Source organism: Xenopus laevis, chromosome 5S (genome assembly GCF_017654675.1).
Source record: "Xenopus laevis strain J_2021 chromosome 5S, Xenopus_laevis_v10.1, whole genome shotgun sequence".
Taxonomy (NCBI): domain Eukaryota; kingdom Metazoa; phylum Chordata; class Amphibia; order Anura; family Pipidae; genus Xenopus; species Xenopus laevis.
In genome coordinates this window covers 143333987-143357081 of record NC_054380.1, presented here as the reverse complement: position 1 = coordinate 143357081, position 23095 = coordinate 143333987, and the positions used below count along the sequence as shown (strand labels likewise).

Sequence of the window (23095 nt, the reverse complement as noted above, 5' to 3'; positions counted from 1 at the left end):
AGGCAGGAAGCTGTAGTTACATGAAGCAGTGACTGATGGGAAATTTCATTGTGAGGAGCGGGGCATGCTGGGATATTTAGTTTCACACTAGAGATTTCAATAGGGTGATGAATGGAAATTCCTTAGTTACACTACATAACCCACAATGCAACGCTGCTCAGTACTGACTGGGGATTTGAGCTGCTGAAAGAAGAACCGTAAGTGTCGCTTAAATCTGTGTTTGTCACTGAGTATTTATATATCATTTGTCTGTGTTTTCTTTATCAGTGTAAGTGTGTGAGTGTCAGTCTATATATATGTGAGTGTGAGTATACAGTATATATATGTGAGTGTGAGTATACAGTATATATGTGAGTGTGAGTATACAGTATATATGTGAGTGTGAGTATACAGTATATATGTGAGTGTGAGTATACAGTATATATATGTGAGTGTGAGTATACAGTATATATGTGAGTGTGAGTATACAGTATATATGTGAGTGTGAGTATACAGTATATATATGTGAGTGTGAGTATACAGTATATATGTGAGTGTGAGTATACAGTCTATATATATGTGAGTGTGAGTATACAGTATATATATGTGAGTGTGAGTATACAGTATATATAATGTGAGTGTGAGTATACAGTATATATATGTGAGTGTGAGTATACAGTATATATATGTGAGTGTGAGTATACAGTATATATAATGTGAGTGTGAGTATACAGTATATAATGTGAGTGTGAGTATACAGTATATATATGTGAGTGTGAGTATACAGTATATATATGTGAGTGTGAGTATACAGTATATATAATGTGAGTGTGAGTATACAGTATATATATGTGAGTGTGAGTATACAGTATATATAATGTGAGTGTGAGTATACAGTATATATATGTGAGTGTGAGTATACAGTATATATAATGTGAGTGTGAGTATACAGTATATATGTGTGAGTGTGAGTATACAGTATATATGTGAGTGTGAGTATACAGTATATATAATGTGAGTGTGAGTATACAGTATATATATGTGAGTGTGAGTATACAGTATATATATGTGAGTGTGAGTATACAGTATATATGTGTGAGTGTGAGTATACAGTATATATGTGAGTGTGAGTATACAGTATATATGTGAGTGTGAGTATACAGTATATATATGTGAGTGTGAGTATACAGTATATATGTGAGTGTGAGTATACAGTATATATATGTGAGTGTGAGTATACAGTATATATGTGAGTGTGAGTATACAGTATATATGTGAGTGTGAGTATACAGTATATATGTGAGTGTGAGTATACAGTATATATATGTGAGTGTGAGTATACAGTATATATAATGTGAGTGTGAGTATACAGTATATATATGTGAGTGTGAGTATACAGTATATATAATGTGAGTGTGAGTATACAGTATATATGTGAGTGTGAGTATACAGTATATATGTGAGTGTGAGTATACAGTATATATAATGTGAGTGTGAGTATACAGTATATATGTGAGTGTGAGTATACAGTATATATGTGAGTGTGAGTATACAGTATATATGTGAGTGTGAGTATACAGTATATATGTGAGTGTGAGTATACAGTATATATATGTGAGTGTGAGTATACAGTATATATGTGAGTGTGAGTATACAGTATATATGTGAGTGTGAGTATACAGTATATATGTGAGTGTGAGTATACAGTATATATAATGTGAGTGTGAGTATACAGTATATATGTGAGTGTGAGTATACAGTATATATGTGAGTGTGAGTATACAGTATATATGTGAGTGTGAGTATACAGTATATATATGTGAGTGTGAGTATACAGTATATATGTGAGTGTGAGTATACAGTATATATATGTGAGTGTGAGTATACAGTATATATGTGAGTGTGAGTATACAGTATATATGTGAGTGTGAGTATACAGTATATATGTGAGTGTGAGTATACAGTATATATGTGAGTGTGAGTATACAGTATATATGTGAGTGTGAGTATACAGTATATATATGTGAGTGTGAGTATACAGTATATATGTGAGTGTGAGTATACAGTATATATATGTGAGTGTGAGTATACAGTATATATGTGAGTGTGAGTATACAGTATATATGTGAGTGTGAGTATACAGTATATATGTGAGTGTGAGTATACAGTATATATGTGAGTGTGAGTATACAGTATATATGTGAGTATACAGTATATATGTGAGTGTGAGTATACAGTATATATAATGTGAGTGTGAGTATACAGTATATATGTGAGTGTGAGTATACAGTATATATATGTGAGTGTGAGTATACAGTATATATGTGAGTGTGAGTATACAGTATATATGTGAGTGTGAGTATATCAGTATATATGTGAGTGTGAGTATACAGTATATATATGGTGAGTGTGAGTATACAGTATATATGTGAGTGTGAGTATACAGTATATATGTGAGTGTGAGTATACAGTATATATGTGAGTGTGAGTATACAGTATATATAATGTGAGTGTGAGTATACAGTATATATGTGAGTGTGAGTATACAGTATATATGTGAGTGTGAGTATACAGTATATATGTGAGTGTGAGTATACAGTATATATATGTGAGTGTGAGTATACAGTATATATGTGAGTGTGAGTATACAGTATATATATGTGAGTGTGAGTATACAGTATATATGTGAGTGTGAGTATACAGTATATATGTGAGTGTGAGTATACAGTATATATGTGAGTGTGAGTATACAGTATAATATGTGAGTGTGAGTATACAGTATATATGTGAGTGTGAGTATACAAGTATATATATGTGAGTGTGAGTATACAGTATATATGTGAGTGTGAGTATACAGTATATATATGTGAGTGTGAGTATACAGTATATATGTGAGTGTGAGTATACAGTTATATATGTGAGTGTGAGTATACAGTATATATGTGAGTGTGAGTATACAGTATATATGTGAGTGTGAGTATACAGTATATATGTGAGTGAGTATACAGTATATATGTGAGTGTGAGTATACAGTATTATGTGAGTATAATATATGTGAGTGTGAGTATACAGTATATATGTGAGTGTGAGTATACAGTATATATGTGAGTGTGAGTATACAGTATATATGTGAGTGTGAGTATACAGTATATATTGTGAGTGTGAGTATACAGTATATATGTGAGTGTGAGTATACAGTATATATGTGAGTGTGAGTATACAGTATATATGTGAGTGTGAGTATACAGTATATATAATGTGAGTGTGAGTATACAGTATATATGTGAGTGTGAGTGTGAGTATACAGTCTATATATATGTGAGTGTGAGTATACAGTATATATATATGTGAGTGTGAGTATACAGTATATATAATGTGAGTGTGAGTATACAGTATATATGTGAGTGTGAGTATACAGTATATATGTGAGTGTGAGTATACAGTATATAATGTGAGTGTGAGTATACAGTATATATGTGAGTGTGAGTATACAGTATATATGTGAGTGTGAGTATACAGTATATATGTGAGTGTGAGTATACAGTATATATGTGAGTGTGAGTATACAGTATATATATGTGAGTGTGAGTATACAGTATATATGTGAGTGTGAGTATACAGTATATATGTGAGTGTGAATATACAGTATATATATATATGTGAGTGTGAGTATACAGTATATATATATATGTGAGTGTGAGTATACAGTATATATATGTGAGTGTGAGTATACAGTATATATATGTGAGTGTGAGTATACAGTATATATGTGAGTGTGAGTATACAGTATATATATGTGAGTGTGAGTATACAGTATATATGTGAGTGTGAGTATACAGTATATATGTGAGTGTGAGTATACAGTATATATGTGAGTGTGAGTGTGAGTATACAGTATATATGTGAGTGTGAGTATACAGTATATATGTGAGTGTGAGTATACAGTATATATGTGAGTGTGAGTATACAGTATATATAATGTGAGTGTGAGTATACAGTATATATGTGAGTGTGAGTATACAGTATATATGTGAGTGTGAGTATACAGTATATATGTGAGTGTGAGTATACAGTATATATGTGAGGTTGAGTATACAGTATATATATGTGAGTGTGAGTATACAGTATATATGTGAGTGTGAGTATACAGTATATATATAATGTGAGTGTGAGTATACAGTATATATGTGAGTGTGAGTATACAGTATATATGTGAGTGTGAGTGTGAGTATACAGTATATATGTGAGTGTGAGTATACAGTATATATGTGAGTGTGAGTATACAGTATATATGTGAGTGTGAGTATACAGTATATATAATGTGAGTGTGAGTATACAGTATATATGTGAGTGTGAGTATACAGTATATATGTGAGTGTGAGTATACAGTATATATGTAGTATGAGTATACAGTATATATGTGAGTGTGATATACAGTATATATGTGAGTGTGAGTATACAGTATATATGTGAGTGTGAGTATACAGTATATATGTGAGTGTGAGTATACAGTATATATGTGAGTGTGAGTATACAGTATATATGGAGTGTGAGTATACAGTATATATAATGTGAGTGTGAGTATACAGTATATATGTGAGTGTGAGTATACAGTATATATAATGTGAGTGTGAGTATACAGTATATATAATGTGAGTGTGAGTATACAGTATATATGTGAGTGTGAGTATACAGTATATATGTGAGTGTGAGTATACAGTATATATGTGAGTGTGAGTATACAGTATATATGTGAGTGTGAGTATACAGTATATATGTGAGTGTGAGTATACAGTATATATATATGTGAGTGTGAGTATACAGTATATATAATGTGAGTGTGAGTATACAGTATATATATGTGGAGTGTGAGTATACAGTATATATGTGAGTGTGAGTATAACAGTATATATGTGAGTGTGAGTATACAGTATATATATGTGAGTGTGAGTATACAGTATATATGTGAGTGTGAGTATACAGTATATATATAATGTGAGTGTGAGTATACAGTATATATGTGAGTGTGAGTATACAGTATATATGTGAGTGTGAGTATACAGTATATATGTGAGTGTGAGTATACAGTATATATGTGAGTGTGAGTATACAGTATATATGTGAGTGTGAGTATACAGTATATATGTGAGTGTGAGTATACAGTATATATGTGAGTGTGAGTATACAGTATATATATGTGAGTGTGGAGTATACAGTATATATGTGAGTTGAGTATACAGTATATATGAGTGTGAGTATACAGTATATTGTGAGGTGATACAGTATATATGTGAGTGTGAGTATACAGTATATATGTGAGTGTGAGTATACAGTATATATGTGAGTGTGAGTATACAGTATATATGTGAGTGTGAGTATACAGTATATATAATGTGAGTGTGAGTATACAGTATATATATATGAGTGTGAGTATACAGTATATATGTGAGTGTGAGTATACAGTATATATGTGAGTGTGAGTATACAGTATATATGTGAGTGTGAGTATACAGTATATATGTGAGTGTGAGTATACAGTATATATAATGTGAGTGTGAGTATACAGTATATATGTGAGTGTGAGTATACAGTATATATAATGTGAGTGTGAGTATACAGTATATATGTGAGTGTGAGTATACAGTATATATGTGAGTGTGAGTATACAGTATATATGTGAGTGTGAGTATACAGTATATATGTGAGTGTGAGTATACAGTATATATAATGTGAGTGTGAGTATACAGTATATATGTGAGTGTGAGTATACAGTATATAATGTGAGTGTGAGTATACAGTATATATGTGAGTGTGAGTATACAGTATATATGTGAGTGTGAGTATACAGTATATATGTGAGTGTGAGTATACAGTATATATGTGAGTGTGAGTATACAGTATATATATGTGAGTGTGAGTATACAGTATATATGTGAGTGTGAGTATACAGTATATATGTGAGTGTGAGTATACAGTATATATATATATGTGAGTGTGAGTATACAGTATATATATGTGAGTGTGAGTATACAGTATATATATGTGAGTGTGAGTATACAGTATATATGTGAGTGTGAGTATACAGTATATATATGTGAGTTGGGTGAGTATACAGTATATATGTGAGTGTGAGTATACAGTATATATGTGAGTGTGGAGTGTGAGTAATACAGTATATATGTGAGTGTGAGTATACAGTATATATGTGAGTGTGAGTATACAGTATATATGTGAGTGTGAGTATACAGTATATATGTGAGTGTGAGTATACAGTATATAATGTGAGTGTGAGTATACAGTATATATTGAGTGTGAGTGTGAGGTATACAGTATATATGTGAGTGTGAGTATACAGTATATATGTGAGTGTGAGTATACAGTATATATGTGAGTGTGAGTATACAGTATATATATGTGAGTGTGAGTATACAGTATATATGTGAGTGTGAGTATACAGTATATATGTGAGTGTGAGTGTGAGTATACAGTATATATGTGAGTGTGAGTATACAGTATATATGTGAGTGTGAGTATACAGTATATATGTGAGTGTGAGTATAAGTATATATGTGAGTGTGAGTATACAGTATATATAATGTGAGTGTGAGTATACAGTATATATGTGAGTGTGAGTATACAGTATATATGTGAGTTGTGAGTATCAGTATATATGTTGAGTATGAGTATACAGTATATATGTGAGTGTGAGTATACAGTATATATATATATGTGAGTGTGAGTATACAGTATATATGTGAGTGTGAGTATACAGTAATATATGTGAGTGTGAGTGTGGAGTATAACAGTATATATGTGAAGTGTGAGTATACAGTATATATGTGAGTGTGAGTATACAGTATATATGTGAGTGTGAGTATACAGTATATATGTGAGTGTGAGTATACAGTATATATAATGTGAGTGTGAGTATACAGTATATATGTGAGTGTGAGTATACAGTATATATGTGAGTGTGAGTATACAGTATATATGTGAGTATGAGTATACAGTATATATGTGAGTGTGAGTATACAGTATATATGTGAGTGTGAGTATACAGTATATATGTGAGTGTGAGTATACAGTATATATATGTGAGTGTGAGTATACAGTATATATGTGAGTGTGAGTATACAGTATATATAATGTGAGTGTGAGTATACAGTATATATGTGAGTTGTGAGTATACAGTATATATTATGTGAGTGTGAGTATAACAGTATATATAATGTGAGTTGTGAGTATATCAGTATATATATGTGAAGTGTGAGTAATCAGTATATATGTGAGTGTGAGTATACAGTAATATATGTGAGTGTGAGTATACAGTATATATGTGAGTGTGAGTATACAGTATAATATGTGAGTGTGAGTATACAGTATATATGTGAGTGTGAGTATACAGTATATATATATGTGAGTGTGAGTATACAGTATATATAATGTGAGTGTGAGTATACAGTATATATATGTGAGTGTGAGTATACAGTATATATGTGAGTGTGAGTATACAGTATATATGTGAGTGTGAGTATACAGTATATATATGTGAGTGTGAGTATACAGTAATATATGTGAGTGTGAGTATACAGTATATATATAATGTTGAGTGTGAGTAATACAGTATATGTGAGTGTGAGTATACAGGTATAATATGTTGAGTGTGAAGTATACAGTAATAATATGTGAGTGTGAGTATACAGTATATATGTGAGTGTGAGTATACAGTATATATGTGAGTGTGAGTATACAGTATATATGTGAGTGTGAGTATACAGTATATATGTGAGTGTGAGTATACAGTATATATAATGTGAGTGTGAGTATACAGTATATATAATGTGAGTGTGAGTATACAGTATATATGTGAGTGTGAGTATACAGTATATATGTGAGTATGAGTATACAGTATATATGTGAGTGTGAGTATACAGTATATATGTGAGTGTGAGTATACAGTATATATGTGAGTGTGAGTATACAGTATATATGTGAGTGTGAGTATACAGTATATATGTGAGTGTGAGTATACAGTATATATAATGTGAGTGTGAGTATACAGTATATATGTGAGTGTGAGTATACAGTATATATATGTGAGTGTGAGTATACAGTATATATAATGTGAGTGTGAGTATACAGTATATATATGTGAGTGTGAGTATACAGTATATATGTGAGTGTGAGTATACAGTATATATGTGAGTGTGAGTATACAGTATATATGTGAGTGTGAGTATACAGTATATATATATATGTGAGTGTGAGTATACAGTATATATAATGTGAGTGTGAGTATACAGTATATATATGTGAGTGTGAGTATACAGTATATATGTGAGTGTGAGTATACAGTATATATGTGAGTGTGAGTATACAGTATATATATGTGAGTGTGAGTATACAGTATATATGTGAGTGTGAGTATACAGTATATATGTGAGTGTGAGTATACAGTATATATGTGAGTGTGAGTATACAGTATATATGTGAGTGTGAGTATACAGTATATATGTGAGTGTGAGTATACAGTATATATAATGTGAGTGTGAGTATACAGTATATATAATGTGAGTGTGAGTATACAGTATATATATGTGAGTGTGAGTATACAGTATATATGTGAGTGTGAGTATACAGTATATATAATGTGAGTGTGAGTATACAGTATATATAATGTGAGTGTGAGTATACAGTATATATATGTGAGTGTGAGTATACAGTATATATGTGAGTGTGAGTATACAGTATATATGTGAGTGTGAGTATACAGTATATATGTGAGTGTGAGTATACAGTATATATGTGAGTGTGAGTATACAGTATATATGTGAGTGTGAGTATACAGTATATATGTGAGTATACAGTATATATGTGAGTGTGAGTATACAGTATATATGTGAGTGTGAGTATACAGTATATATGTGAGTGTGAGTATACAGTATATATGTGAGTGTGAGTATACAGTATATATGTGAGTGTGAGTATACAGTATATATGTGAGTGTGAGTATACAGTATATATAATGTGAGTGTGAGTATACAGTATATATGTGAGTGTGAGTATACAGTATATATATGTGAGTGTGAGTATACAGTATATATAATGTGAGTGTGAGTATACAGTATATATATGTGAGTGTGAGTATACAGTATATATGTGAGTGTGAGTATACAGTATATATGTGAGTGTGAGTATACAGTATATATGTGAGTGTGAGTATACAGTATATATGTGAGTGTGAGTATACAGTATATATGTGAGTGTGAGTATACAGTATATATAATGTGAGTGTGAGTATACAGTTATATATTATGTGAGTGTGAGTATACAGTTATATATGTGAGTGTGAGTATTACGAGTTATATATGTTGAGTGTGAGTATACAGTATATATATGTGAGTGTGAGTAACAGTATATATGTGAGATGTGAGTATAACAGTATATATGTGAGTGTGAGTATACAGTATATATATGTGAGTGTGAGTATACAGTATATATGTGAGTGTGGTATACAGATATATGTGAGTGTGAGTATACAGTATATATGTTGAGTGTGAGTATACAGTATATATGTGAGTGTGAGTATACAGTATATATGTGAGTGTGAGTATACAGTAATATATGTGAGTGTGAGTATACAGTAATATATGTGAGTGTGAGTATACAGTATAATATGTTGAGTGTGAGTATACAGTATATATGTGAGTGTGAGTATACAGTATTAGTATGTGAGTGTGAAGTATACAGTAATATATGTGAGTGTGAGTATACAGTATATATGTGAGTGTGAGTATACAGTATATATGTGAGTGTGAGTATACAGTATATATGTGAGTGTGAGTATACAGTATATATGTGAGTGTGAGTATACAGTATATATGTGAGTGTGAGTATACAGTATATATGTGAGTGTGAGTATACAGTAATATATGTGAGTGTGAGTATACAGTATATATAATGTGAGTGTGAGTATACAGTATATTATATGAGTGTGAGTATACAGTATATATGTGAAGTGTGAGTATACAGTATATATGTGAGTGTGAGTATACAGTATATATGTGAGTGTGAGTATACAGTATATATGTGAGTGTGAGTATACAGTATATATAATGTGAGTGTGAGTATACAGTATATATGTGAGTGTGAGTATACAGTATATATAATGTGAGTGTGAGTATACAGTATATATTGTGAGTGTGAGTATACAGTATATATGTGAGTGTGAGTATACAGTATATATGTGAGTGTGAGTATACAGTATATATGTGAGTGTAGTATACAGTATATATAATGTGAGTGTGAGTATACAGTATATATGTGAGTGTGAGTTATACAGTATATAATGTGAGTGTGAGTATACAGTATATATGTGAGTGTGAGTATACAGTATATATGTGAGTGTGAGTATACAGTATATATGTGAGTGTGAGTATACAGGTATATATGTGAGTGTGAGTATACAGTATATATATGTGAGTGTGAGTATAACAGTATATATGTGAGTGTGAGTATACAGTATATATGTGAGTGTGAGTATACAGTATATATATATATTGGAGTGTGGAGTATACAGTTATATATATGTGAGTGTGAGTATACAGTATATATATGTGAGTGTGAGTATACAGTATATATGTGAGTGTGAGTATACAGTATATATATGTGAGTGTGAGTATACAGTATATATATGTGAGTGTGAGTATACAGTATATATGTGAGTGTGAGTATACAGTATATATGTGAGTGTGAGTGTGAGTATACAGTATATATGTGAGTGTGAGTATACAGTATATATGTGAGTGTGAGTATACAGTATATATGTGAGTGTGAGTATACAGTATATATGTGAGTGTGAGTATACAGTATATATAATGTGAGTGTGAGTATACAGTATATATGTGAGTGTGAGTGTGAGTATACAGTATATATGTGAGTGTGAGTATACAGTATATATGTGAGTGTGAGTATACAGTATATATGTGAGTGTGAGTATACAGTATATATATGTGAGTGTGAGTATACAGTATATATGTGAGTGTGAGTATACAGTATATATGTGAGTGTGAGTGTGAGTATACAGTATATATGTGAGTGTGAGTATACAGTATATATGTGAGTGTGAGTATACAGTATATATGTGAGTGTGAGTATACAGTATATATGTGAGTGTGAGTATACAGTATATATAATGTGAGTGTGAGTATACAGTATATATGTGAGTGTGAGTATACAGTATATATGTGAGTGTGAGTATACAGTATATATGTGAGTATGAGTATACAGTATATATGTGAGTGTGAGTATACAGTATATATATAATGTGAGTGTGAGTATACAGTATATATGTGAGTGTGAGTATACAGTATATATGTGAGTGTGAGTGTGAGTATACAGTATATATGTGAGTGTGAGTATACAGTATATATGTGAGTGTGAGTATACAGTATATATGTGAGTGTGAGTATACAGTATATATGTGAGTGTGAGTATACAGTATATATAATGTGAGTGTGAGTATACAGTATATATGTGAGTGTGAGTATACAGTATATATGTGAGTGTGAGTATACAGTATATATGTGAGTATGAGTATACAGTATATATGTGAGTGTGAGTATACAGTATATATGTGAGTGTGAGTATACAGTATATATGTGAGTGTGAGTATACAGTATATATATGTGAGTGTGAGTATACAGTATATATGTGAGTGTGAGTATACAGTATATATAATGTGAGTGTGAGTATACAGTATATATGTGAGTGTGAGTATACAGTATATATATGTGAGTGTGAGTATACAGTATATATAATGTGAGTGTGAGTATACAGTATATATATGTGAGTGTGAGTATACAGTATATATGTGAGTGTGAGTATACAGTATATATGTGAGTGTGAGTATACAGTATATATGTGAGTGTGAGTATACAGTATATATGTGAGTGTGAGTATACAGTATATATGTGAGTGTGAGTATACAGTATATATATATGTGAGTGTGAGTATACAGTATATATAATGTGAGTGTGAGTATACAGTATATATATGTGAGTGTGAGTATACAGTATATATGTGAGTGTGAGTATACAGTATATATGTGAGTGTGAGTATACAGTATATATATGTGAGTGTGAGTATACAGTATATATGTGAGTGTGAGTATACAGTATATATATAATGTGAGTGTGAGTATACAGTATATATGTGAGTGTGAGTATACAGTATATATGTGAGTGTGAGTATACAGTATATATGTGAGTGTGAGTATTTGAGTTAGTACCAGTAATATATGTGAGATAGTGACGTATCAGTATATATGTGAGTGTGAGTATACAGTATATTACTGTGGAGTTGTGGAGTATAACAGTACTATATATGTGAGTGTAGAGCTATACAGTATATATGTGAGTGTGAGTATACAGTATATACTAATGTGAGTGTGAGTTACAGTATATATGTGAGTGTGAGTATACGAGTATATATATGTTGGAGTGTGAGTATTACAGTATTATATAAGTGAGTGTAGTATAGCAGTATATATATGTGAGTGGTTGAGTATACAGTACTATATGTGAGTGTTGAAGTATACAGTAATATTATGTGAGTGTAGTTACAGATATATATGTGTGAGTGTGAGTATAACAAGTATATATGTGAGTGTGAGTTATACGAGTATATATGTGAGTGTTTGTGAGTATACAGGTATATTATATGTGAGTGTGAGTATACAGTATATATAATGTGAGTGTGAGTCATACAGTTATATATATGTGAGTGTGATATACAGTATTGATGTGAGGTGAGTATACAGTATATATGTGAGTGTGAGTTATACAGTATATAATGTGAGCTGTGAGTATACAGTATATATGTGAAGTGTGAGTAACAGGTATTATAGTAATGTGAGTTGTGAGTATACAGTAATATGTGAGTGTGAGTATACCAACTATGATATGTGAGTGTGAGTATACAGTATATAATGTGAGTGTGAGTAATACAGTATATATGTTTGAGTGTGAGTAGTTACGAGTATATATGTGAAGTTGTGAGTATACTAGTATATATGTGAGTGGAGTTAGTACAGTATATATGTGAGTGTGAGTATACAGTATATATGTGAGTTGTGAGTATACAGTAGTATATAAGGTGAGGTGAGTATTACAGTACTATATATGCTGAGTGTGAGTATACGAGTATATATGTGAGTGGTGAGTAGTACATATATATGTGAGTATTGCAGCTATACAGTATATATAGTGAGTGTGGGAGTTATACAGATAATATGTGATTGTGAGTATACAGTGTTTGTGTTTGAGCTATGATTGAGTGTGGTATACAGTATATTTAATGTGAGTGTAGTATACAGTTATATTAATGTGAGCTGTGAGATACAGTATATATGTGAGTGTGATTACATATATATGTGAGTGTGAGTATACAGTATATATGTTGAGTTGAGTATACAGTATATATATATATGTGACGTGTGAGTATACAGTATACTATAATGGGCAGTGGAGTTAATACAGTATTATATGTGAGCTTGTGAGTATACAGTATATATGTGAGTGTGGTATCACAGTATATATGTGAGTTGTATACAGTTATTATGTGAGTGTGGAGTATACAGGTATATATATGTGGATTGTGAGTATACAGTAATTATGTGAGTGTGAGTATAAGTATATATGTGAGTGTAGATACATTAATGTGAGTGTGAGTCATACAAGTCTATATGTGAGTGTGAGTATTACAGATATATAATGTGATGTGAGTATACAGTATATATAATTGTGAGTGTGATTATACAGTATATATATGTGGTGTGAGTATACAGTTTATATGTGAGTGTGAGTATACAGTTATATATAATGTGAGTGTGAGTATACAGTATATATAAGTGAGTGTGAGTCATACAGTATTGATATGTGGCGTGGTATACAGTATATATGTGAGTGTGAGTATTACAGTATATTATAGGAGTGTGAGTATACAGTATATGATGTGAGTGTGAGTATACAGTATACTTATGTGAGTGTGAGTATACAGTATATATGTGAGTTGAGTAACAGTATATCTGTGCAGTATACAGTATATATGGTGAGTGTGGTATACAGAATATATGTGAGTGGCAGTATACAGATAGATATTTGAGTGTGAGATATACAGCTATATATGTGAGTGTGAGTATACAGTATATTATGTGGCGTGTGAGGTTATACGAGTATATATAATGGAGGTGTGAGTATACAGTATAGTATAATGTGAGTGTGAGTATACAGTATATATGTGAGTGTGAGTTACGTACAGTATATATGTGAGTATGAGTAGTACAGTAGTATATGTGAGTGTGAGTATACAGTATATATGTGAGTGTGAGTATACAGTATATATGTGAGTTGAGTATACGAGTATATATGTGAGTGTGAGTATACAGTAATATATGTGAGTGTGATATACAGTATATTATATGTGGTGTGAGTATACGTATATATGTGAGTTGGTTATTACAGTATATATATGTGAAGTTGAGATGACAGTATATATAATGGAGTGTAGTATACAGTTATATATGTGAGTTTGTATGTATACAGTATATATGTGAGTGTGAGTATACAGTATTATGTGAGTGTGAGTATTTACAGTATATATATATATTGTGAGTGTGAGTATACCGTATTAATATAATGTAGAGTGTGAGATATACAGTTCTATATGTGAGTGTGGTATCGAGTATATATGTGAGTGTGATATACAGTATATATGTGGTGTGAGTATTACGTACAATATGTGAGTTGTGAGTATACAGTAATATTTGTGGTGTGAGTATACAGTATATATATAATGTGAGTGTGAGTATCAGCTATATATGTGAGTAGTGCAGTATACAGATATATATGTGAGTGTGAGTAGTTACAGTATATATGTGATGTTGAGTATACAGTATATATGTGAGTGTGAGTATACCAGTATATATGTGAGGGTGAGTATAATCAGTATATATGTGAGTGTGAGATATACAGTATATATTGAGTGTGAGTATAACAGTATATATGTGGCGTGAGTATAAGTATATATGTGAGCTGAGTGATACAGTATATATGTGAGTGTGAGTATACAGTATATTATGTGAGTGTGAGTATACAGTTATATTGTGAGTATACAGCTATTATGTGGATGTGAGTATTACCGGTATATATGTGAGTGGAGTTACAGTATATATATGTGAGTGTGAGTATAACAGTATATATATCTTGTGAGTGTGAGTTATACAGTATATATTGGGTAGTATACCGTATATATGTGAGTGTGAGATATAAGTATATATGTGAGTGTGAGCCTATACAAGGTAATATATGTGAAGTGTGAGTATACCAGTATATTATGTGCGTGTGAGTATACCAGTACTATATAATGTGAAGTGTGGAGTATACAAGTACTACTATAATGTGACGTGATGAGTAACTACCAGTATGATAATGTGAGTGTGAGGTATACAGCTACTATAATCGTGAGCTGATCGAAGTTATACAGTATATATAATTCGAGTGTGACGTAACAGTATATAAATGGTGAGTGTGAGTATACAGTATTATATGTTGAGTGTGGAGTATACAGCTTATATATGTTGCAGTGTGGAGCTATACAGTATATTGTGAGTGTGAGTATACCGTATATATGTGAGTGGAGGTATACAGTAAATATAGTGAGTGTGCGTATACAGTTCCTATATTATGTGAGTCGTGAGTACACCAGATATATATGGGAGTGTTATACAGTATATATGTGAGTGTGAGTATACAGTATATATGTGAGTGTGAGTATACAGTATATATGTGAGTGTGAGTATACAGTATATATAATGTGAGTGTGAGTATACAGTATATATAATGTGAGTGTGAGTATACAGTATATATATGTGAGTGTGAGTATACAGTATATATGTGAGTGTGAGTATACAGTATATATAATGTGAGTGTGAGTATACAGTATATATAATGTGAGTGTGAGTATACAGTATATATATGTGAGTGTGAGTATACAGTATATATGTGAGTGTGAGTATACAGTATATATGTGAGTGTGAGTATACAGTATATATGTGAGTGTGAGTATACAGTATATATGTGAGTGTGAGTATACAGTATATATGTGAGTGTGAGTATACAGTATATATGTGAGTGTGAGTATACAGTATATATGTGAGTGTGAGTATACAGTATATATAATGTGAGTGTGAGTATACAGTATATATGTGAGTGTGAGTGTGAGTGCTGACAGAAGAGACAGATAAGAAGAGTAAATATAAAGTCAGTCCCACTGTCCCATTTGTATTTACTGTAGGGAAGTGTCTCCTCCTTCCCATTTATTCCTCTTTGTCTCTTTATGTGACTGGGGGTCTCACACGTGCCCATAACCCTGAGACATGGGGGGACAGACGTGGGGGTATCGGGGTTACTAGTTGTACTCATGATATTATTCCTCTTCTGTCTGTAGCTCTCTGTATAACATGGAGCAGAACTTGTTGTTCCTGGATGGACTGGGTGAGCACTCGATTCTCTCCTTTACTTAAAGGAGAAGGAAAGGTTAAAAGTAAGTGAGGTTTATCAGAAAGGTCTATATAAATATACCAGTAACCCCTCAAAGTAATGCTGCTCTGAGTCCTCTGTCAAACAGCACATTTCTTTCCTTCTATTGTGTACTCATGGGCTTCTGTATCAGACTGTTTTCAGCTTAAACCTCATTGCCCTGGGCAAGAGCATGCTCAGTTTGCTCCTCTCCCCCCCTCCCTTCTCTACTGTAATCTGAGCCCAGAGCAGGGAGAGACTCAGGCAGGAAGTGATGTCACACCAAGCTAATATGGCAGCTTCTATCCTAAACAAACAGCTTCCAGAGCTGTTTACTCAGGTATGGTAAAGCATTCTTCAGAATAAATATAGCATTCTAGCTTGCACTATTGCAGCTAATCTATTGCCAATAAAATGCCTCTGTAGCTTTCCTTCTCCTTTAATAACCTTCCTACACTGGCCTCCATATACACCTATGGCACCTGGTACCCACAATGCTCCACATCTGGGGTTTTCCAGATAATGGATCTTTCTGTAATTTGGATCTTCATATCTTAAGTCTATTACAAAATCATACAAGTATTAAATAAAGCCAATAGGCTGGTTTTGCCTCCAATAAGGATTAATTATATCTTAGTTGGGATCAAGTACAAGCGACTGTTTTATTATTACACAGAAAAAGGGAAATCAGTGAAAATCTGGATTATTTGAATCAAATGGAGTGTATAGGACACGGCCTTCCTGTAATTTGGTGCTTTCTGGATAACAGGTTTCTGTATAATGGATCCTGTCCTGTATTCCTGCCTAATCCCGTGTGCCCCTCTAATCACTGATAAAGACACACATGTGGGGCACAATGATAAGCCCGTGCCTGGGGGCAGCACATTTACCCCATTGTGTTATTAACAGGCAACTAGCCGTCTGGCCCAGAGATCTCACTGGAGAGAGAAGTGAGGGAGGAGATGGGAGACGGCAGCCAGGGGATAAAGTGTGAGCTTGATGTTCCAGACACAACAACTGGTGAGTGTTATACTGTGTGAGGAGGATGGAAGGCTCATTGTCTTATAGTTGAGATTTAATAATTATGTCTTCCTGCCCTTCTCTTATTTCCCCATAGCCTTCCAGTTGTGTTGTTATCTACAGACCCAAGCCTGTACCTGATACTTGATACCAGTTATAGGAGGGGTTCATTGTTTCCAGCCACACACAATGTATTCAGGCCCTTCCAATGGACCCAGTCAGACTCCCCATGATTTCCCGTGTACTGCCCATGTACTGCCCGTGTACTGCCCGTGTACTGCCCGTGTACTGCCCGTGTAGTGCCCGTGTGCTGCCCATGTGGAAGAATCAGAGAGGTGCTATCCTCAATATTCTAATAGAAATATGAGCCAAATGTTCTTTTGTCCAGAAGGACTGGCGCCATATAACCCAGAGGAGTTTGGAGAGGGCCTCAGACACTTACTTATTACATTGAAGTAGAAGCAGTGGGTAGAGGGGCACTAAGGTGACCCCATGTAGTAATGATATGGGGGCTGGCCCAATACCCGCGGGTCGGGCAGTTTCAGGCCGACCTCACACCCTCATTGTCGAGCTCTTCCATCTGCTCTCCCCCGCCATTACTTTATACTGCCGACTTCAGGCTTCCAGTTTTATAGTGGCACGCCTGCTCGCCCCGGGTGGAGGAAGGAAAGTCGGGTGGAGGGAGGGCGGTTTCGGGTCGAGTACCATGTTGGGTCAGGGATACCAGGGAACTCTGCTTTATTTGCTGCTCTATTTCCCATCTGCCAGGTTATGAGATCTTCCACTTGGACCATTTATATTCTGCTCTTGAGACTGAAATGAACAGTACTTGGGGGGTACCTATCCATGGGGTGTCAGGATTAATGAGGAGGAGATGCCCCAGGGCAAGTGCAGAAAATGAGAATATGTTCATTCATTTCTCTGTGCGTCTAAGACTAAGGGTGTCTTTGCACCAGGTTCCTCAGATGTCCCCCCAACCATTATAGTGAAGATTGAAGCAGATGGGGAGTCGTATCAGTGGTCCCCAAAACTGAACGGGGAGCGAGAGGCGGCTGCCATGCCAGGTAAGTGCAAGTGTTAGTGTTGGGTTATAGGGACATGAACCTCTCTGAGCCCCAGGGGCTTGTGCTGGTCACAGTGCCAGATGGGACTAGTCCCCACAAAAAAACATGTTTTCCAAAAAGTTCCGGAGCCCCAGAAAGCAAACGCACCATGTTCACTGAATCAACGGAAAGGCCAACAGTAATGTGACTTCAGCTGCCCATACACGGCCTGATTATAGGGGCCAACTTGGTTCTATGTATCTGCATTGGCCCATTTCACCATGTGATCATTGGTCTGGGGGCCACACAATTGGATCAGTACAGTTTCACCCTCCATGTGGCCTGAAGATGGGTTTAAGTTTAACCATGTGACTTGAGAACAATAACGTTGTATAGAGATCGCTGAAACAAGCACAGCTGCAGAGGAGGGGGGGCACCAGTCTAAGGGGTTACGTATCATTGTGTTGTTGTACATAGATGTGTCTTAAATTCAGCACTTGGACTTTGCATTGATATATTCGGGTTATCAGGAACACTGATCTCACAACTCTCTGGTCTGTATCTGGGCAGCTCTGTTGGACGGAGACAAATCACAAAGGTTCATTAGTCCAGTGTGCAGAACCCATTAACTCTGAGAATATTAATACATTAGTGAGGTCTTTCTGCCCAGTTCTCTGAGGTGCAATTTTTACTCAAAGTGTATAATCTATCTATGAGAGAAACTATTTTGGGGTACGATTGTAGGAGCACCACATCACCATTCTCTGTACAATAGCCGGCTTATTGTGGTGCATCTGGCACGGGGCTGCAGAGAGAGGCTCCAAGAACAGAAGATGATGTTAATGTGGTGCCCGTACAGATGTACCCCAGTGTACCCCAGGATTGTGCATTTCCTCACAAATGAGAGCACTGTCCTGGGGTGCTGGGGGTTATTATCACTGGAGGTGCCTAACATTTTTCTCAGTGATTATGTCTTTCCTTCTCCTTTAAGCCTTACTGACTGTTGAGAACCTTGTCATTAACCCTCAGAACATCTCCTTCACCATCTTCTCCACCAGCTCTCCGGCAACAGCAGCACTTGGCCACTGAGAATATGGAGACCTTCATGGATGAGTCCCAGGCCCAGCAGCAGGCGGAGCATGAGAGGCAGCGCAAGGCTCGTTTCTCCGAAGAGGAAAATGACGTTCTCATCAACAGTATTCTTCCTCATTATGATAAACTGTTTGGCAAACTGGCCGCACGGACCTCCACCGCAGTGAAGAACGCCCTGTGGAGGGAAATCGCTGCTGCCGTCAATGCCATCTCTGCCTACCCACGCTCACTGCAGAACTGTAAGAAACGATATGCCGACGTGAAGAGAAAAGTCAAGGAGAAGCTGTGCAAGATTGCCAAACACAGCTTGGCTACGGGCGACAGGGCGCCTCTCAGCATCTCCTTCTGGCCATACGAGCGCATCATGGAGAAGATTATCTCTGCTGAAGTAGTAGCCGGAGTCCCCGGTGCCACTGATTCTGGTAGAATGGCTGAGCCCAATGCTGCAGGTTGGTAATACTCTGTAAATAAAGGTGCTGGATATTGGGGTGGCGTTCGTGGGTAAGAAATGGGAGGGAACAGTAGGTATAGATGTGTAGGGTGTACAGCATAGGTGCATGGGATATATACTAGTGAGGGGTTAGGAACACTGCTATATGGGGGGGGCAGGTTACTGTACATGGGGATACAGGGGTGTTATGGTACATGAGAAATTAAATTATGGACGTGGTTATGTGGGGGTGAGGTTAGGGACATGGGGGTACAGTAGAACAAAGTTATGGTGCGTGGGTATAAGTCTATTCTATATAGGGATGAGGGAGAAGTTAAGATACACTGAGCTTTTAGGGATATATGGGGATAGTGGTGATTGAGGTTATAATGGGATAGAGGACATGTATATTGGGGGGTGTGGTTACCATACTGGGGACACAGGTGTGAGGTTAAATTGTGGTTATATGAGTGTTGAGGTACATCAGGATTTTGGGGGTGAAGTCTAAAACGAGGTTTGGGGTGCAGTAATAATCTGCATTTGTGGAAAGAAGAGAGTGAGAATGAAAGTGGTGGGAGCAGTATTGGTGAGAGCGGGGGGGAGTCCGTGGTGACCGAGGGGTGTCACATGAGTGCAGGAGGGCTTGCTGGGTGCACCCTGGGAAGTTAATACTACTTGGCCCATCAGCAACTTCCTCCCTGTCTGAGTGCAGTGTCAGGGCTCATGGGCTCGTGGGAGGAACGTGGTCATGTTGTGGCCTCTGTCGCTCCCTGACTTGTCGGCCTCAATGATGTGCAAGTCAGGAGACAGGAGGGGGGGGACACAGACCTGAGGCAATTCACCACTAGTTGTAGTTCACTGCATCTGACATCTCCCCCCCCCCCACCAGTTATTTGCATTGTGAGCGCACCCCCACAGACACACACAGGCAGCTCCATGACAACTGCCCTGATCCTAGAAGGCTCCGGAACACAATGGGCCAAAACTGAGACGTGCCCCTGGGCCCTGCTGGAGCATCTCACGCCCCCTTACTACTTTATAGGCATCTTTCTCCCAAAACATTTTATCAGAATATTGACTTATTGATCTTTAATCTCCCTTCATTGTTTTTGTACAACCCTTTCTTTCTCTTCTTTTTATACCCATTTCTAGCAACTTCTTTAGTGCAGGTAGATCAACTCAAAGGATAAATGTGCTTGCACCTTTAAGAAAAGCCTTTAAATGTTGCCTTTAAGGACATGTTTTGGGACAAAGCTGCGTATAAAGTTGTACTTATTGATAGTGTGGGGCAGTGCCAGTAGTAAGGGCATGAGGGGCTCTGTGCCAGTTTGCTGACTCTCCTATTGATGATAATAATAAGGTGGGAAAGTGCACATGGTTGTGACCCACAGCTGGAAATGGGGCAGGGAGGTCCTGCAGTGAAGTGGGGATAGAGTGTATAGACGTAGGACTAGAAGGCTCCAACGGATCCATTGAGAGCAGATATTGGGCTTCTGTGGTGCAAAGCTGCCATTTAATAGGAGGATATGGCTATGGATTAAACATAATGATGGCATTTCCATTGCATTAGGTCCATCAGATTTCGATGCTGGTTCTGAGTATTTCACTGATATCCAAGATGGAAGTGAATCAGCAAGATCTGAGATAGAAGATCCCCAGATGCCCATTCATCATTTCCCTGTGGACAAGGAGGACCACGGTATATCACACATGGAAGGGGGCCTCCCTCATCCTCAAGAAGAAACACAGATTGTTCAAGAGGAACCTTTAAGAGAGAGAAGGCCGAATGCATGTAGAGTTGATCCAAGCCAAAGGTCCAGAGAGCTGTGGAGCACTAGACATCATCATTCCGTGAGAGATCACACGACTCTTATCTATGCTGAGCAAAGTCATTTCCGACGGACCATGGCAAAGAAGTTAGACATCCTGAATAACAATGTGAAGGCACTAAACAAGAACGTTAAGGCTTTCCAGCATTCCTTCAACCAAAGCATCATGGCCTTGTCTCAGTCTATGCAACAGCAGAACTCCATCTTTGAGAAGCTCTCCTCCAACCTGCTCCTGATGGCCCAACAACAGCAGCAACACAATCAACTATGCACCACTGCCATAAAGCAACTATTCCAGATCTTTCCATCATCCAGAGACTCCGTGCCACTGTCCATGCCCAATGAGATGCCTAGTGATGCCACTAGTGAAATGGAGACACTAAAAGACCTGCCAGCTCAGAAAGAACCTTGTGCACATGAGGTCACAGGCCCTAGGAGGCCTTCAAGTCCATCAGGAGAAGCACCCAAGAGAAGGCGCCATTAAGACTTGGAGACGTTATCATATGTAGCACTCAACAACTAACTAGTTATACCTAAGCACTAACCAGCTCTGGTTTTAGAGAGATAAACCTCATATTTTATAAAGAAAGTGGATTTTTTTTCCATTTGGGAAAATTTTCTTTTCAGTTGACTAAATCTTTTGGTGTATTGTCTGTATGTGATGCAGGCAGGGCTTGTAGGGTCCACCAGAGTCTCCCCCACATCCAGGCTCTTCTCACAGTCATTAGATGTACAACATGATACAGGGGCTGGATGTTCCATGTCTGGATGGTGCAAACTAGTGATGTGAGGGGTGACCCGAAACCTTCTGTGACCTGAGGGCTGAGCAGCACTGGGCCAGACTGGGGAATTATAGTCCTCCAACAGTTCTGCAGAGGAGCACCCAGAAGTAACACACAGAGTAACTCGACATGGGTCTGCTGTGGGTCCTACTATGGCAACATGTTGTGGGGGGGAGTTTTTCCTGAACCCACAAATGACTAGTGGAAACATCTGATCATCTTGTCCTACAGGGGGGCACCCTGAGCTGATTAAGTGTTGTATCATTAATAAAGTATTCTGCTAATTATCCCGGCCCAAATCAGGCCTCACCCACTGACTGACTTGTGATACTGAGTGTCTCCA

At 36.1% G+C, this 23095-nt stretch overlaps 1 protein-coding gene across 5 annotated transcripts; it reads left to right on the top strand.

The window, feature by feature from the left end:
• The first annotated feature begins 58 nt into the window (after positions 1 to 58).
• Positions 59 to 23061, top strand: XB22169522.S (uncharacterized LOC108718342). Of its 5 annotated transcripts, none has more exons than XM_041565170.1 (6): positions 59 to 197; positions 16486 to 16532; positions 17466 to 17576; positions 18533 to 18640; positions 19678 to 20160; positions 21712 to 23061. In XM_041565170.1, the coding sequence occupies exons 3-6, from the start codon at positions 17519 to 17521 to the stop codon at positions 22452 to 22454; spliced, it is 1392 nt and encodes a 463-aa protein (XP_041421104.1). In that variant the 5' UTR covers positions 59 to 197; positions 16486 to 16532; positions 17466 to 17518; the 3' UTR covers positions 22455 to 23061. The 5 variants fall into 5 exon arrangements, with proteins under 5 accessions (XP_041421104.1, XP_041421103.1, XP_041421105.1 ...); XM_041565169.1 differs by having other exon boundaries at positions 16486 to 16581; XM_041565171.1 differs by lacking the exon at positions 16486 to 16532 and having other exon boundaries at positions 67 to 197.
• Positions 23062 to 23095: the final 34 nt, after the last annotated feature.